The 12,372-nt window shown below is 36.3% G+C and overlaps 1 protein-coding gene across 1 annotated transcript in view; it reads right to left on the reverse strand.

Moving 5' to 3' along the window:
• The window catches only part of USH2A (usherin), a 385,338-nt gene that overhangs the window by 343,989 nt on the left and 28,977 nt on the right, over positions 1 to 12,372 (reverse strand). The window contains exons 3-8 of the mRNA XM_071739639.1: positions 10,025 to 10,160; positions 8,854 to 8,917; positions 6,177 to 6,471; positions 4,704 to 4,888; positions 2,034 to 2,255; positions 617 to 710 (exon numbers count right to left, since the gene is read on the reverse strand). Of these exons, the coding sequence (XP_071595740.1) occupies positions 617 to 710; positions 2,034 to 2,255; positions 4,704 to 4,888; positions 6,177 to 6,471; positions 8,854 to 8,917; positions 10,025 to 10,160 (996 nt within the window). The remainder of the gene's footprint in view (positions 1 to 616; positions 711 to 2,033; positions 2,256 to 4,703; positions 4,889 to 6,176; positions 6,472 to 8,853; positions 8,918 to 10,024; positions 10,161 to 12,372) is intronic.

Consider the following 12,372-nt stretch of genomic DNA (forward strand, 5'->3'; position numbering starts at 1 on the left):
CTAAAGTCAGAGACTGCTCTCTACAGATTTCCCAGTAATCTACAGATGTTCCAAGTGCCATGGGTAAATCTGTGTTAGTGCTTTACCTTGGATTAGGCATGCAGTTTTTAAGCAAGTCTCCAAATTGTCTGCATTTGTTGGACTTTGGTTTGCATTATGGAGCTGTCTTGGATGACTTGAGCTCTTCACTTTCAAATGAAAACCAAATTCCAAAACTGTGCCTACTGCAGTCCATCTACTGAATGGGTCCAGTGCCCATAGGACCACACTAAAACTACTGCAGAGTAAAAGAGAAAATAAAACAAACAAACAAACAAAAACAAAACAAAAAAAACCCTGAAGCACATTGGCTGTGAACAGTGAATATTGGGTCTCTATTTACTCTACAGATCCCTTGCTATCTGCTACAGCAGATAGAACTATAATCCTTATTAGATGCCGATGACAGTCTAAATTCAGGTTCACATCCAATGTTTGAAATACAAAATCCTGCTACAGAGAGTTTCCTTATAAAAGGTAGGATAATAGTAATACACATACACACTCTTTCCCAGGACAAAAATCCCAATTTTGAAGGTGTTCATATATGACACAGATAGACAAAGAAGAGACTAACATTATTTCCTTCTGTATAGCTTTCCTTGACGCACAGGCACCTATATGGTTCCATAGTTACATCACATTTATCAGCATGGCCATGGCAATTACACCTGAAATAACAATAAGTAGAAGAAAAAATTAAACATATAATCACACCCATCCAACAACATATATAATGGTCACAAAGATAATTTTGTGTACTACATAGTCTGGTTCTTTAAGAGCAAATAAACACCAAAGAAAATGTTTTTCAGTGCCGTAACCTACAAAATACTACTTCACTCAACATATTCTTCACTCAGCATATTAAAATATCAATGATTACTTTCCAAGAAAATAAAACCCAGCATGCAGTAGAGCTATTGCTACCTTATATAATATGTAATGAAAACTATGTAGCAGAACACTAATATGTAAAAATTTATTTAATAAATGGTAATTATTAATCAATAGTAAGGTATACAGTGTAGCTATAGTTTTTAAAGAAATTTTAACCGTTTCAAGCATAATTTTCTGGTCAACCCATTTTGATCCCAGTTAAAATGTCCATTTCTTCCTAAAATAAAAACCTTATAGATTATTAATTAGTAGGAAATTACCATCACATTACCTGAAGGGCTGCCCTTCTAGAGGCATAGCATAGTTTTGCAAACTACAGCTGAAATTACTTTAGTGTCACATATCCACCAAGATTGTAGCTGCTGTAGTAAAAGTGTTATTACAACACTTATAAATCAACAATCAAAACATATTAGTAGGTAACAAAAGTTTAAGGTAAATGTGACTGCTAATGGGGTACTTTCTCTCAAAGTGAGATCTCAACTACCAAAATGATTCCAGGAAAAATACTTATTAACAAAAATCTGCACCATATGCTTCTTGGAAACTATTTCATTGCCAAATTTGCATATTATTTACAGGGCATAATTGCTCCTTTCACAAGACAGAACACTTATAATATACAATAAAGTTGTCAGTCATAGATAATGTAACACTTTTACTGACAGCTGCCCAGTTTTAAATGGTAAACTACAGCTAAAACAAAGAATGAGCTCTGCATTAAGACTGTTAAAATTGCCATGTCTGGGAATCTAGAATGAAACTTCGAAGAGCAACTGCAGTAAAGCACAAGCCATGCTTTCAATCATAAGCCTTTGATTAGAGGCATGGTTAATTCCAAGGAAAGGACTGCTTTTGACAGATTTGTGTAATAAGTATAATTAATTTTAAAATAACTTCAGCAAATGTTTTTAAAAAACAGTACATTATTTCAAACTTGATTCATGGCTTCAGACCAAGTTCCCTCCTCATTCATAAATGTAAAAACAAAACAACTTCATAAAATTTTAGGCAGGTCATTATGCTAATATAGCTTGCACAGCTATATTAGTCAGAGGCACTGATGGGAGTGGAAAGAACTCCATAACACCTACCTTCCACTGACGGTAACTTCGTTAACCCCATAGTATCTATGCCTAAAATTTACCCAAGGCTCATTAGTATAATACTGGCCACGGAGATGAATCCTCACTTGGGTAGCTTTTACAAATTCTTGGAGAGATGGAGTATTGTAAAAATCATTGTAACCAGGTCGGAGATTTGGTTCCGGTGTAAGAACACTAAAAGTTAGATTACCACGGGAATACGGTGTAAAACTGTGTGAATAGAGAGGAAGACAAATAAAAATCAAAATACCACATTTTTTACATATTCTATCTCCTAATATCTGGTTTTGGTTTTTTTTTTTCAAAGAAGGTCTCTGCTAAACTGCACATAGGGGTTTTCGTGGTTCCTGAGTATATTTTTATGACAATGGTTTTCCAGTCACCAAGATTCAAACAAGGGAAAAGAAACATCCTCTATATGTCTGTTTTTTCCCAAACCACCATACTTTTCTCCAGATCCCAAGTTTTGAATTAAAGGCAAAGCCTGTAAAAGGCAACCTCAGAATATGAATAAAGTGTGACAGATACAGTGTCATCTGCACTAAGTTTTCAAAAAATTTAAAACAGTATCTTTGGGAAGCATGAACAAGCACACACAACCTTCCACTGAGTGAGGTGCAAGAGAATTTAATGGAATGCAGCAGACCTAAAAGTAAAATTATCTTTAAGCCCAAGAAGGGGAAGGGCAGTCCCAAGAATTCAAACAAAAGATGAGTAAACAAGTATGTATAACTACAAACATGCACAATTTGCAATGAGGCATGTCTCATGTTAGTATATTTACTAGGCAGAGTTTAGCTATGTGTAGAACTTGCCTGCACAAGAGGCAAGCATGCCTGCTTATCTGAACACCTATGTGGGCTCTCTAAGTACAGCTATCCCACGGGATCACATAGCACCTGACATACAACATTCAAACAATGCTATTTTCCTCACTTCAAAATATTTCTGAGCTTCTGAAAGACGAGATTCATCGTTTGACTAGGCCTGCTGAGTCACACTCCTCTGTCTTCACAAAGGATCTTTGCACTTAACTGTGCCCCTATCCAGATCAGTGCTTCACAAAAGTCTCAGTGGAATAAATCTGTATGTGTCTCTGGGGGATACCATCCCCTCTTCCCATGTGCAGAATGTTACAGTATTTTTTTTCTATGACATATAGGGCTGCAATGAAAATGTTAAGGCGAGCACAAATGGCAGGCAAATGACACCATCTTGGTATGGAAGCACCATAAGGAGCAGCAGAAGGACTGTAAGGCTGATGACATGTAGCTAAGCAGGTCACCCAGATCTTAGGACATCTACATGCAGCTTCTCAGGAAATCAGAAAAACAAAGGAGATCCTAAAACAAGGGCCAGCCAATATTCAGATTCAGTGTAGACTGAAGCTTGTGATAGAGGGATAAACAGCTGTACCCAAAATCATTCATTCATACCAATTCCTATCACCAAATTGAAGAGGAGAAACAGTTCTACTTACAAAACATTTATGGAAACAATTAATACTAAACTCTTTAGATCTTTTTATAAAATATACAAATATATATTCCTTGTCCAAAAATTTCACCTCATTTGGGTTATTTATTAAAAATTGCTTGGCTTACTTAAGAGATTTATATCCCTTTTTCCTCTACCTTCTGCTCCAAGGATCTGCAATAAAGTTCTAAGTCCTTTGCTGAACACTGGTGTAACTCATATGACCTTAGCTCCTCTCCTCAGAATACTGAACTCCTGAAGAACAAAGATGCTGACTCTTGAAAATCTTAGGAAGGTATCAAAAGTGAAACAACAACAACAACAACAAATCACCTACAGCACCTGGTACTGTATTTTCTCACTGATTTCCAGCAAAGTACTAAACAAGCCTAATAGTGACTGGCATCTGAAATCGGGCAAGAGATGGTGCATTTGAATATATGTAGAGCTATAGATTCAGAGATATATATATATATAGGTTCATGCATGCATGTGTGTGTGTAAACTATACATATTTATGAAATGTATACTGTATAATTACATATTTTTAAATTTGCAGATGCTAGCTGTCTAATAAAAAAGCTTGCAACATGCTTCTAAAAGTTAATTATCCTTCATTCCCTTCATTTTATTTTGATTCTTGCTTAGGAAGATGAGAAATCTTCAAGACACAATTTTCAACTAATTTCTTGCATGTTTTGCATTATTAGTAGTAAGTCTGGATGACTGACTTTTGTACTTAAGCCTGGCCTCTTTTCTAAGCTTCAGAAAATGTTGCACTCTCAGAGATCAGAATTAATACTTTCACACCCACTAGACAGTAGTTTCAAACAGTCTCTTTTATCAGTACCTTAACTCCACTCCTCCACTCTATTTTGCAATTCTACTGACAATAGGCCCCCAAATTTTACGACCATGTAAAATTTGAATGTCTAGCTCAAAAGTAACAGGAATCAATTATGTCACATTCCTTGATGTCTGAAATCTGATAAAAGTGACAGATGACCTTTTGGCAATCTTCAGTCAAAAGGTCAGATTTGGGATCTTTTGTATATTCAGCAACCCATAATAAATGTGTATACCAAATTAAAATATTCTATCTCATTGGGACATAGAAATGCATTGTGTGAGGATAATACCCACTCAAAGCATCTATATTATGCAGATAATAACCACTCATACCTAGGAAGCTGAAGACAGTTAACAGAGTCTGGGTTTTCCAGAGATCCATTGTTATCCATTCCAAAAATACTGCAGTTTTTAGCAAAATACTGCCAGTCTTCCCAGTTTAGATCATTTGTCTTTTTCCTTTCAATTCTTACTGCTTCAGGGTGTGGGCTATAGAACTGCAGTATAATATAGAATACCTATAAGAAGATAATAAATTTATAAATAGCTATTAATGCTGAAGTTGCAAAGCAACGAGAATATAAATTTTTTTCCGTGTGACAATATAATCTGTTTTCCCACTCATAGACAGGAAAAGAACCAATATTTCAGTCCACATGTTCCCAAAGAAAAACAAACTTTTTTGGTTAGACAAACTCTGATCTCCCAGACATTTTTACACAGCTGAACTGTTACATGAAAACTCCATTTTTTCTTCAAGACCACCTGGAAATGAACTACAAAGCTGAGGTCCATTATTTGTTACAGTACTATTATTTTGGCAAAAATTAAGGGCATAGTTTTGGATTGCCATATATTTGAGTTGCTTGCCTGATAATAGATAATTTTAATTTTTTTTTATATATGGGGTGGGTTTTTTTAGGCCTCTCCCTATTTTTAGCTTCGAATCTCATGCAATATCCCATGTTGTACTAAAGAGCACTTCCCTCATCACAATGCTTATGCAGATATGTGTATGTATTAAGTAAGTCCTAAAACTTCACGTATGCTTGAACTTGTTTGTAACTAAAGGACTGATTATTACTTATGTAGCCATAGCCTGTCATCATATTCTTTCCCCTCTCCCCATTAATTACAAAAAAAGAAAAATATTAAGCAGGCAAGATTATTCAGAAACTTGGTAGAGACCCCATTGTGAATACAGCCCCACTACTGTTATGTCCCTCCTTCCAAGACATCCTGACACTCTTCAACTATGTACTGAAGTGTTAGGTGCAATCTGGCCTCTTCAGGAACATTTTCTGCTTATCATAGGCTCCTTCCATTTTCGTTGGGAGGCTGACCTACTATCTCCAGAACATGTACAAAACAGAAATCCTCTCTGCTGTGTCAGCATGCTGCAGACATGTTAAATCCCATTTGACTGCTGACAGCTTTGTACCAGAAGCTATAAACCAAGGACCTCAAATTTCAATAGAATTTAAAAGTGAAGTTGAATTTTTAAAAAGATGAGTTAAAAGGAAGAATTTCTAAATATGGGTGTTTTCACACAGGATATCCACTCTGGTATATCTGTTCTATATCACTGCTTGTTACAACAGCCAAGGCACATAAAAAGAGAACTACAAGAACCACAATGCATTCTGCTTCCTTGTGCATTGTTTCATGCTGATAAAGGAAGTTTTCATTCTGGTTGCTTAATGATAATGTCTTAAAGCATAAGGTTTGAATTTCCTCAAAACTGTAATTAAGTGTCTAAAAAATCTTTTCCTAATTTTGGTTTAATAGCAAATTTAAACTTCTTACCTGATACTGTCCATTTTGTAAATCTATCGTGATAGAAACGCCACGATCCAGACCTGCAGTATTAGTAAACACAGATGAAATCCAGGTGGTCCCAATGTCATCATCATTGATGTAATACAGAGGATGGGCTTCTGCATCCAACCTCAGCACTCTGTCATTAGTGGTATCACCTGCACCATTAGGAATGCAGTACCTCTGTATCAATGGGTGTACCCGGGGATGACTTCCAGGACAACGGCACTCAGATTGGGTATGCAGATGAGGAAATTTTCCAGAGAATACTTCCAAAATGTCTCTGTCACAGAATATAAAAAAGTAATTACATACACGATAAAAAAAGGACAAGTGCCAGTTTGTGCCTCTAGACTCATAGATCAAACTAAATTCAGCTTAGATTATAGAAGAAGCTTAAAGGCTTGGTTTCATCTCACATAAATCAGCCAATCTGGCTAGGAATAAGGTCACCCAGGGCCCATATGTAATCAGTGGTAAGCAGCAGGCATCTTCAGAAGGTGCTTGTGAAGAAGCACTCCACAGACATACATGGAGCTCTGCAGACATATATGGAGGCAAGGGAAACAAGCTCCTTGTTTAGAAATCTAAAGCTAGGTAGGATGAATCCAGCCCCAGTTGCAAGATAAAAGCTCTTTCCATTTTATTATGACATCATATCTGCCTCTAACCCCTGATTTTAAGCATGCCATAGCACTAGCATATTGCCTGTAAACAGAGATGAGTCGAATGTTTACATCCTCTAAAGAGAGCAGGTTATAGCATCACATTACACCTTAGAAAACCTGGATACAAATATATTCAGTTTTAACTAACTTTAATACGAATACCCAGTTTTTTAATTGCCTCACTTTGTGACCTCTCTGATTGCTTCTTATAGCCCATGTCAAAGCCATTGAGTCACTTATATTCCCTCTGACATCACCAACTGAAATAGATACATAGATTGTAGGTAGGTATGTAGGTAGGTAGGCAAGCAGACAGATATATGAATGATGGGTGAGTTATCTAAAGGATTTATCTTCTCATCTTTGATGTAAAAGAAGGATTACTCTGGCCTAGAGGAGACTAAATATTTAAATTTTAAAACGCTGACTTTTCCCATTTTCTTTATCAAGTAAGAACACAATTTCAGTGTACTTATTAGAGAATAAGTACTTGCTAGCAGCTAAAACAAATTTCACAGAACTAAAGTTAGTGTATGCTTTAGATAGCCACAGACTTAACAGATATACAGGCAAGACTTTCAATCGCATGTCATCCCAGCTAAACATTTTGGACCAAGATTTTTGTGGCTATGAAACAACATCTACAAAGACATCAGTAGGTCACAGCAGTTTTTAAAATACCTTAACTTTCAGATTTTAAATTTTATTCATTTCACTGACTTAAGTCGTGGTTTAAAGGATTTGACAAGCATTGCTCTGAAAGAACATAACCAACACGATTTTCATATGCCTTGGAATTCAGATTCATATTAATACTTTCAAATTCACAGCAGCTCAGTTCATCACAATGTCCTGCAGACAGCTAAGCTGAGCTCCTAGGAAACTGCTCCACATCTTACTGAAAGACTATCATTAAGCAGCCTTAAGGTCTGCAGTTATGAGTGTCATTGCATGTAGCCTCCCCAGGAGCACCATGCAGACAAACGGGACCTGACTACTTCTGGCCAGCTTGAATAGACAAGATTAATCCAGCATAACAAAAGTAACATTTCTCTGTAATGCACTAGGAAGGGAGGCTGGAGGGCAACAGAAATTGCAGTGGCAACCTAATTTGGCCTGGGGGATGGAGGAAGTCAAAACAATTGTCCAGAGCTACATGGGCCAGGCTAGCAAAATCACTGGTGGCTTATGGTGACAATCTAACATAGAAAGCAATGAACAGTTAAGACAATAGCACCTTGGGGCAGGGGGGTGTGCAGGAGGTGGGGGGGGGAGCATCAGGAATACCCAACATTCAGTCTGATACCATGGGGAAGCTGAAACCAGAGAAAAGGAACTGCTGAGCTACAGATGCCAAGCTTGTAGCCACACAGTCATCATGCTGACCAGCTCGAGTGCCTGTCCTGTTTGCTTGGATCACCAGTATTAAACTGGTCTTAACTGGACTGGTCCAATTTGTTCTCTTCCTCACTCCATGGTTTACATGGAGCTCTGGGAAAGCCTGGCAAGTCTCAGCCAGCAGGACTAAGCTTATCAGCAAGCACTTACATCAGAATTATGATGAGTTGATGACACCTATATAGTTTATAAGCACTAAAATGTAGCAACTAAATCTATTCTCTGCAAGAATATTTACTAAGTCAGCTTGTAACATGGACACCAATAATAAGGAAAGCACGAACTTATTGAGTTTTGGGTTTCATTACATATGTATTACAAATACTACTACACATACTAGCTATATTTGAGCCATATTGAAAAACAAACCACATTAAGTTGCTGAATTTATTTTTATCAATGTTTATCAAACATTTTTTATCAATATTTTTAGATTAAAAGCCATCTTTGAAATGAGGTGTAGTAAGCTACATCATCATAAGCAATCACCTAAAGAAGACATCAGAAAAGCACTTGGGAAATAAGCAAATTCTTACCAATTCTTTCCTCTTGCCACACTTTTTTTTTTTTTTTTTTTAACAAAAATAAAGATTCTTTACCTGTTCGTCAGTGCCACCGGATAAAATCGAAAATCTTGCATTCTTCCAACAAATTGCTCTAAACCTAAGAAAATACACTATAAATAAGTAACCCATTGAGCAGAAGGCAGGTTTGCACTGCATGAGAGCACCTTTAATTCAGCACTCAGATCTCTCTTGCACAATTACCCCTCTTGAATGAAACCATCTTGGATCTGGACAAAACTATAGAGGGCAGTGACTTAATTTTTTTAATAAAAAAAAATGATTTATAATAACTTTACAAGAACATTTTGTACCTATCTCTTTTCTGATTAGAGAGGTGGCACAAGGATCGGCTCATTAGACAGAAGTAATGAGCCAGTCCATGTGCCACCTCTAATTAGCAAAGAGATACAGTAGGTACAACTGTACCTATCAATTTATACAATAAAGATAAAAGGCATTTTAAAAAATATTCCTTTTCTTTATACATTTATTAGTTATGCAGTATTCAGAATCAAAATCACAAGTAAACACATTTCTAAATACAAGCTTTAAAAAACAGGGAACAGAATTACTTTCTTGCTCAAGAGCACAGAGAGTTGTATAAGTGACATATAGTTATATTTAGGAGTTAGCTTCATATTCTGCGTGTTCCTGAAGACCAATAGTCACTGTTCTTACAGTCTGTAAGAATGGCTGTTCTGCAATCATGTCATGTTGTAGTATGTATAAAATTCTAGGTGTAGATGAAGAGTAACATTATCAGGAATCACTAGAGATTGAGGGGTTCTCATTCTGCTAGTGGTTTATGTGAGTACTGACAGAACTGAATGACATGAACAGCCAGAAATCTTCAGCTTTATTCCTTTCTCTGAGGAAGAGCACAGTCTTGTAGCCATGTACAATCCTATTCCAAAACAGTTTCACTTTTTTACTCAGAAAAACTATGATTGTAAATGAACAGGATGTTTTACTTTACAGATGTATATTTTGGATAATACTGGAAAACCGACCTCTAAGCAGTTCCACCTAAAATAAATTATCAATCTTTTGAAAAATCTAATTTTCTCCTCAGGCATTTTGTCCTAAAGGAATACATTAGTACCCAACATATAACTTAAAATGGCTCACACACATTTTCAACCAATTAATGCACATCTCTTTTTGAACATTACAGTGCATTCTGCTAAAATACTACAAGATTTACCTGTGAAGCTTTGTCCAATTTGGACTGTACCATCAGCATCAGTATCTGCAACTGTTCCCACAAGAATCCTTGAATCAAAAGGTGTGTTGTCATCTTCCCAGCCATTCAAGAAGAAACTAATTCTGCTGTGATGCACCTATAGAACCAATCAGTGGTTAAATCAAAGAGAAAACCACAGTACAGTGATTTGGTAGTGATTTGGGGAGGAGGAAGAGAGGAAAAGAAGAGTCTGTTTCACAAGGTAGAAGGCTGGTTACAGCTACTTCACCACTTCAGGCCATGGGTACATGTTATATCTGTCAGAGCTTTTCTCATTCAGAGAAGCTCATACAGGCCTCAAGGGGCTTTCTACCACACACAGGATATCCAAATGCAGCGTGTTTCAACCAGGCCTCTAACACCCCTCCAAAATGCCTCCCTAACCCCATGTTTCTTTCTACAGGGGCTGAAGGGAACAGTATAGGAACTGGCTATATCTGCTTTACAGCCAGTGGGTAATTCCCTTACATCAAGGGAACTCTTGGCTAAGAACATGCACTCAGCCAGCACCCCAGGGTACTGTTTTATGCAAACGTTCCTTTCCCTGCCAATTCATTTTAAATTTGAGCTAACATTCATAGAAATACTATATGGCATTCTCCCAGCTCCGCAAAGTCACAAGATGCTGAGCTTTACAAAGTACTTTTTCACATTAAAAATCTCCATATTTAGGTTACATAAAATTAGAAAACCTTTGATAATATTGGAGTGCCCTTATATATTATGAAATTCAATACTTTCTTAAAAAACACAGGCATGTACAAAATGGGAACAGGAGGAATCATGGCTATAGTCAGCTTCCCAGTATTTAAGTTAATTTTAGAAAGTTCAACTTCTTTGAAACTGTTGATCTCTTTAACGAATAAACAACCTCATTTGTTTTGGAATGGTTCATTTTTTATTTTTTTTTTCAAAAGTGAAATTACTTGATTTTTAGCAACACTCAGCATATATAAGAATTATTTCACAGGACAGCTTGGTAGTCCTCAGATTCTGAAACGTCATTTTGTTGCCAATTTACAGAGCATTATTTCCACTTTGCAGATGTGGATGCCTGCTGAATCTTGTCTACAAAGGCCAAATAAAACTGGAGTACTTCAGTCTGTCTTGCCACCTACGCTAATCAAAACAAAATAAGCCTGGAATAATTGCTTCCAGTAGAACAATATATAAGAGAGACAAACAGAAGGTTTACAAGCCAGAGTAATTTGTTGCAATGAGGGAAGCCAGAACCTGAAAAATATCAGCTTGAAAAACACAATGTAAGCACTCACAACACTATTCCACCAACGAAGTCTTTCAAATTTCAGACTAAGATAAACGGACACAATTATCTATAAATCTGAGCTCAGATGATCAGCATCAGTGCCTCAGGCAACATGAGTCTATTAGTATTTTAAGAAAGAAAATATGAAATGCAATGGAGGGTTTTGTTCGATTTTTTTTTTTTTTACTTAGGCTTCACATAAAATTGTACAGATTAATTTTTCTCATTAAACTGCACTTTCAAACACACACATTCATGCTGCGTTTTATTGCTGTTTCAGATTCAGTCCATATTTCCCAAATTTAGACAGGAATATTTATTGCCCTTCCACTGATGGGAATTTGAAGGCTATTATCATAATTACTAAGCCTTGAGATTTGTTCAAAAAGTTATTGCATATGAGTTTCAACACTCAAAATACATCTCTCCATTTTAAATTATCTTTTGTGTTGACACATCAATGACCTAAATACAACAGTTTTTTATTTAATTTTAATTCAAAGCCCTCTAAACATCTGATGCCCTATTTACAGCAGCCTAAGTATATGTGTATATGGTGGTTACATCGCATTTTTTTTTCTGCATCACATTTTTTACAGCCTGTTACTGTCATTTGGTGTTTGACTGTTATCATCATAAAAGATATAGGCTTTTCTACTTTGTTATTTGTAGCATTATCTCATGTTTTACAACATCTTTGCACAACATGCCTGCACATGAAATATAACTAGTGAAAAGTTCTCAGTGTTATTAATGCATAAAAAAGAATGTGGCTCCATCTCTACTGTCTTTACCCAGCCAAAAGCTGATGAACAGCCAATTTTCCTTTATCACATTAGCACAGCCATGAGGGAAACACATTTGTTCTAGTCAGCTACACTAAAGATACTATTACCAATCTAACATATACATGTTTTATATCAGCAGTATTCTCAGAGTATGAGGGAACCAACAATATATTAACACTAGCATGACAGTTTATTTAAGAAAAGAAAATTGTCTCTGTAGAGGGACAGAAGTTAGAAATGTATGGCTAAAGCTC

Source organism: Heliangelus exortis, chromosome 3 (genome assembly GCF_036169615.1).
Source record: "Heliangelus exortis chromosome 3, bHelExo1.hap1, whole genome shotgun sequence".
Lineage (NCBI taxonomy): Eukaryota > Metazoa > Chordata > Aves > Apodiformes > Trochilidae > Heliangelus > Heliangelus exortis.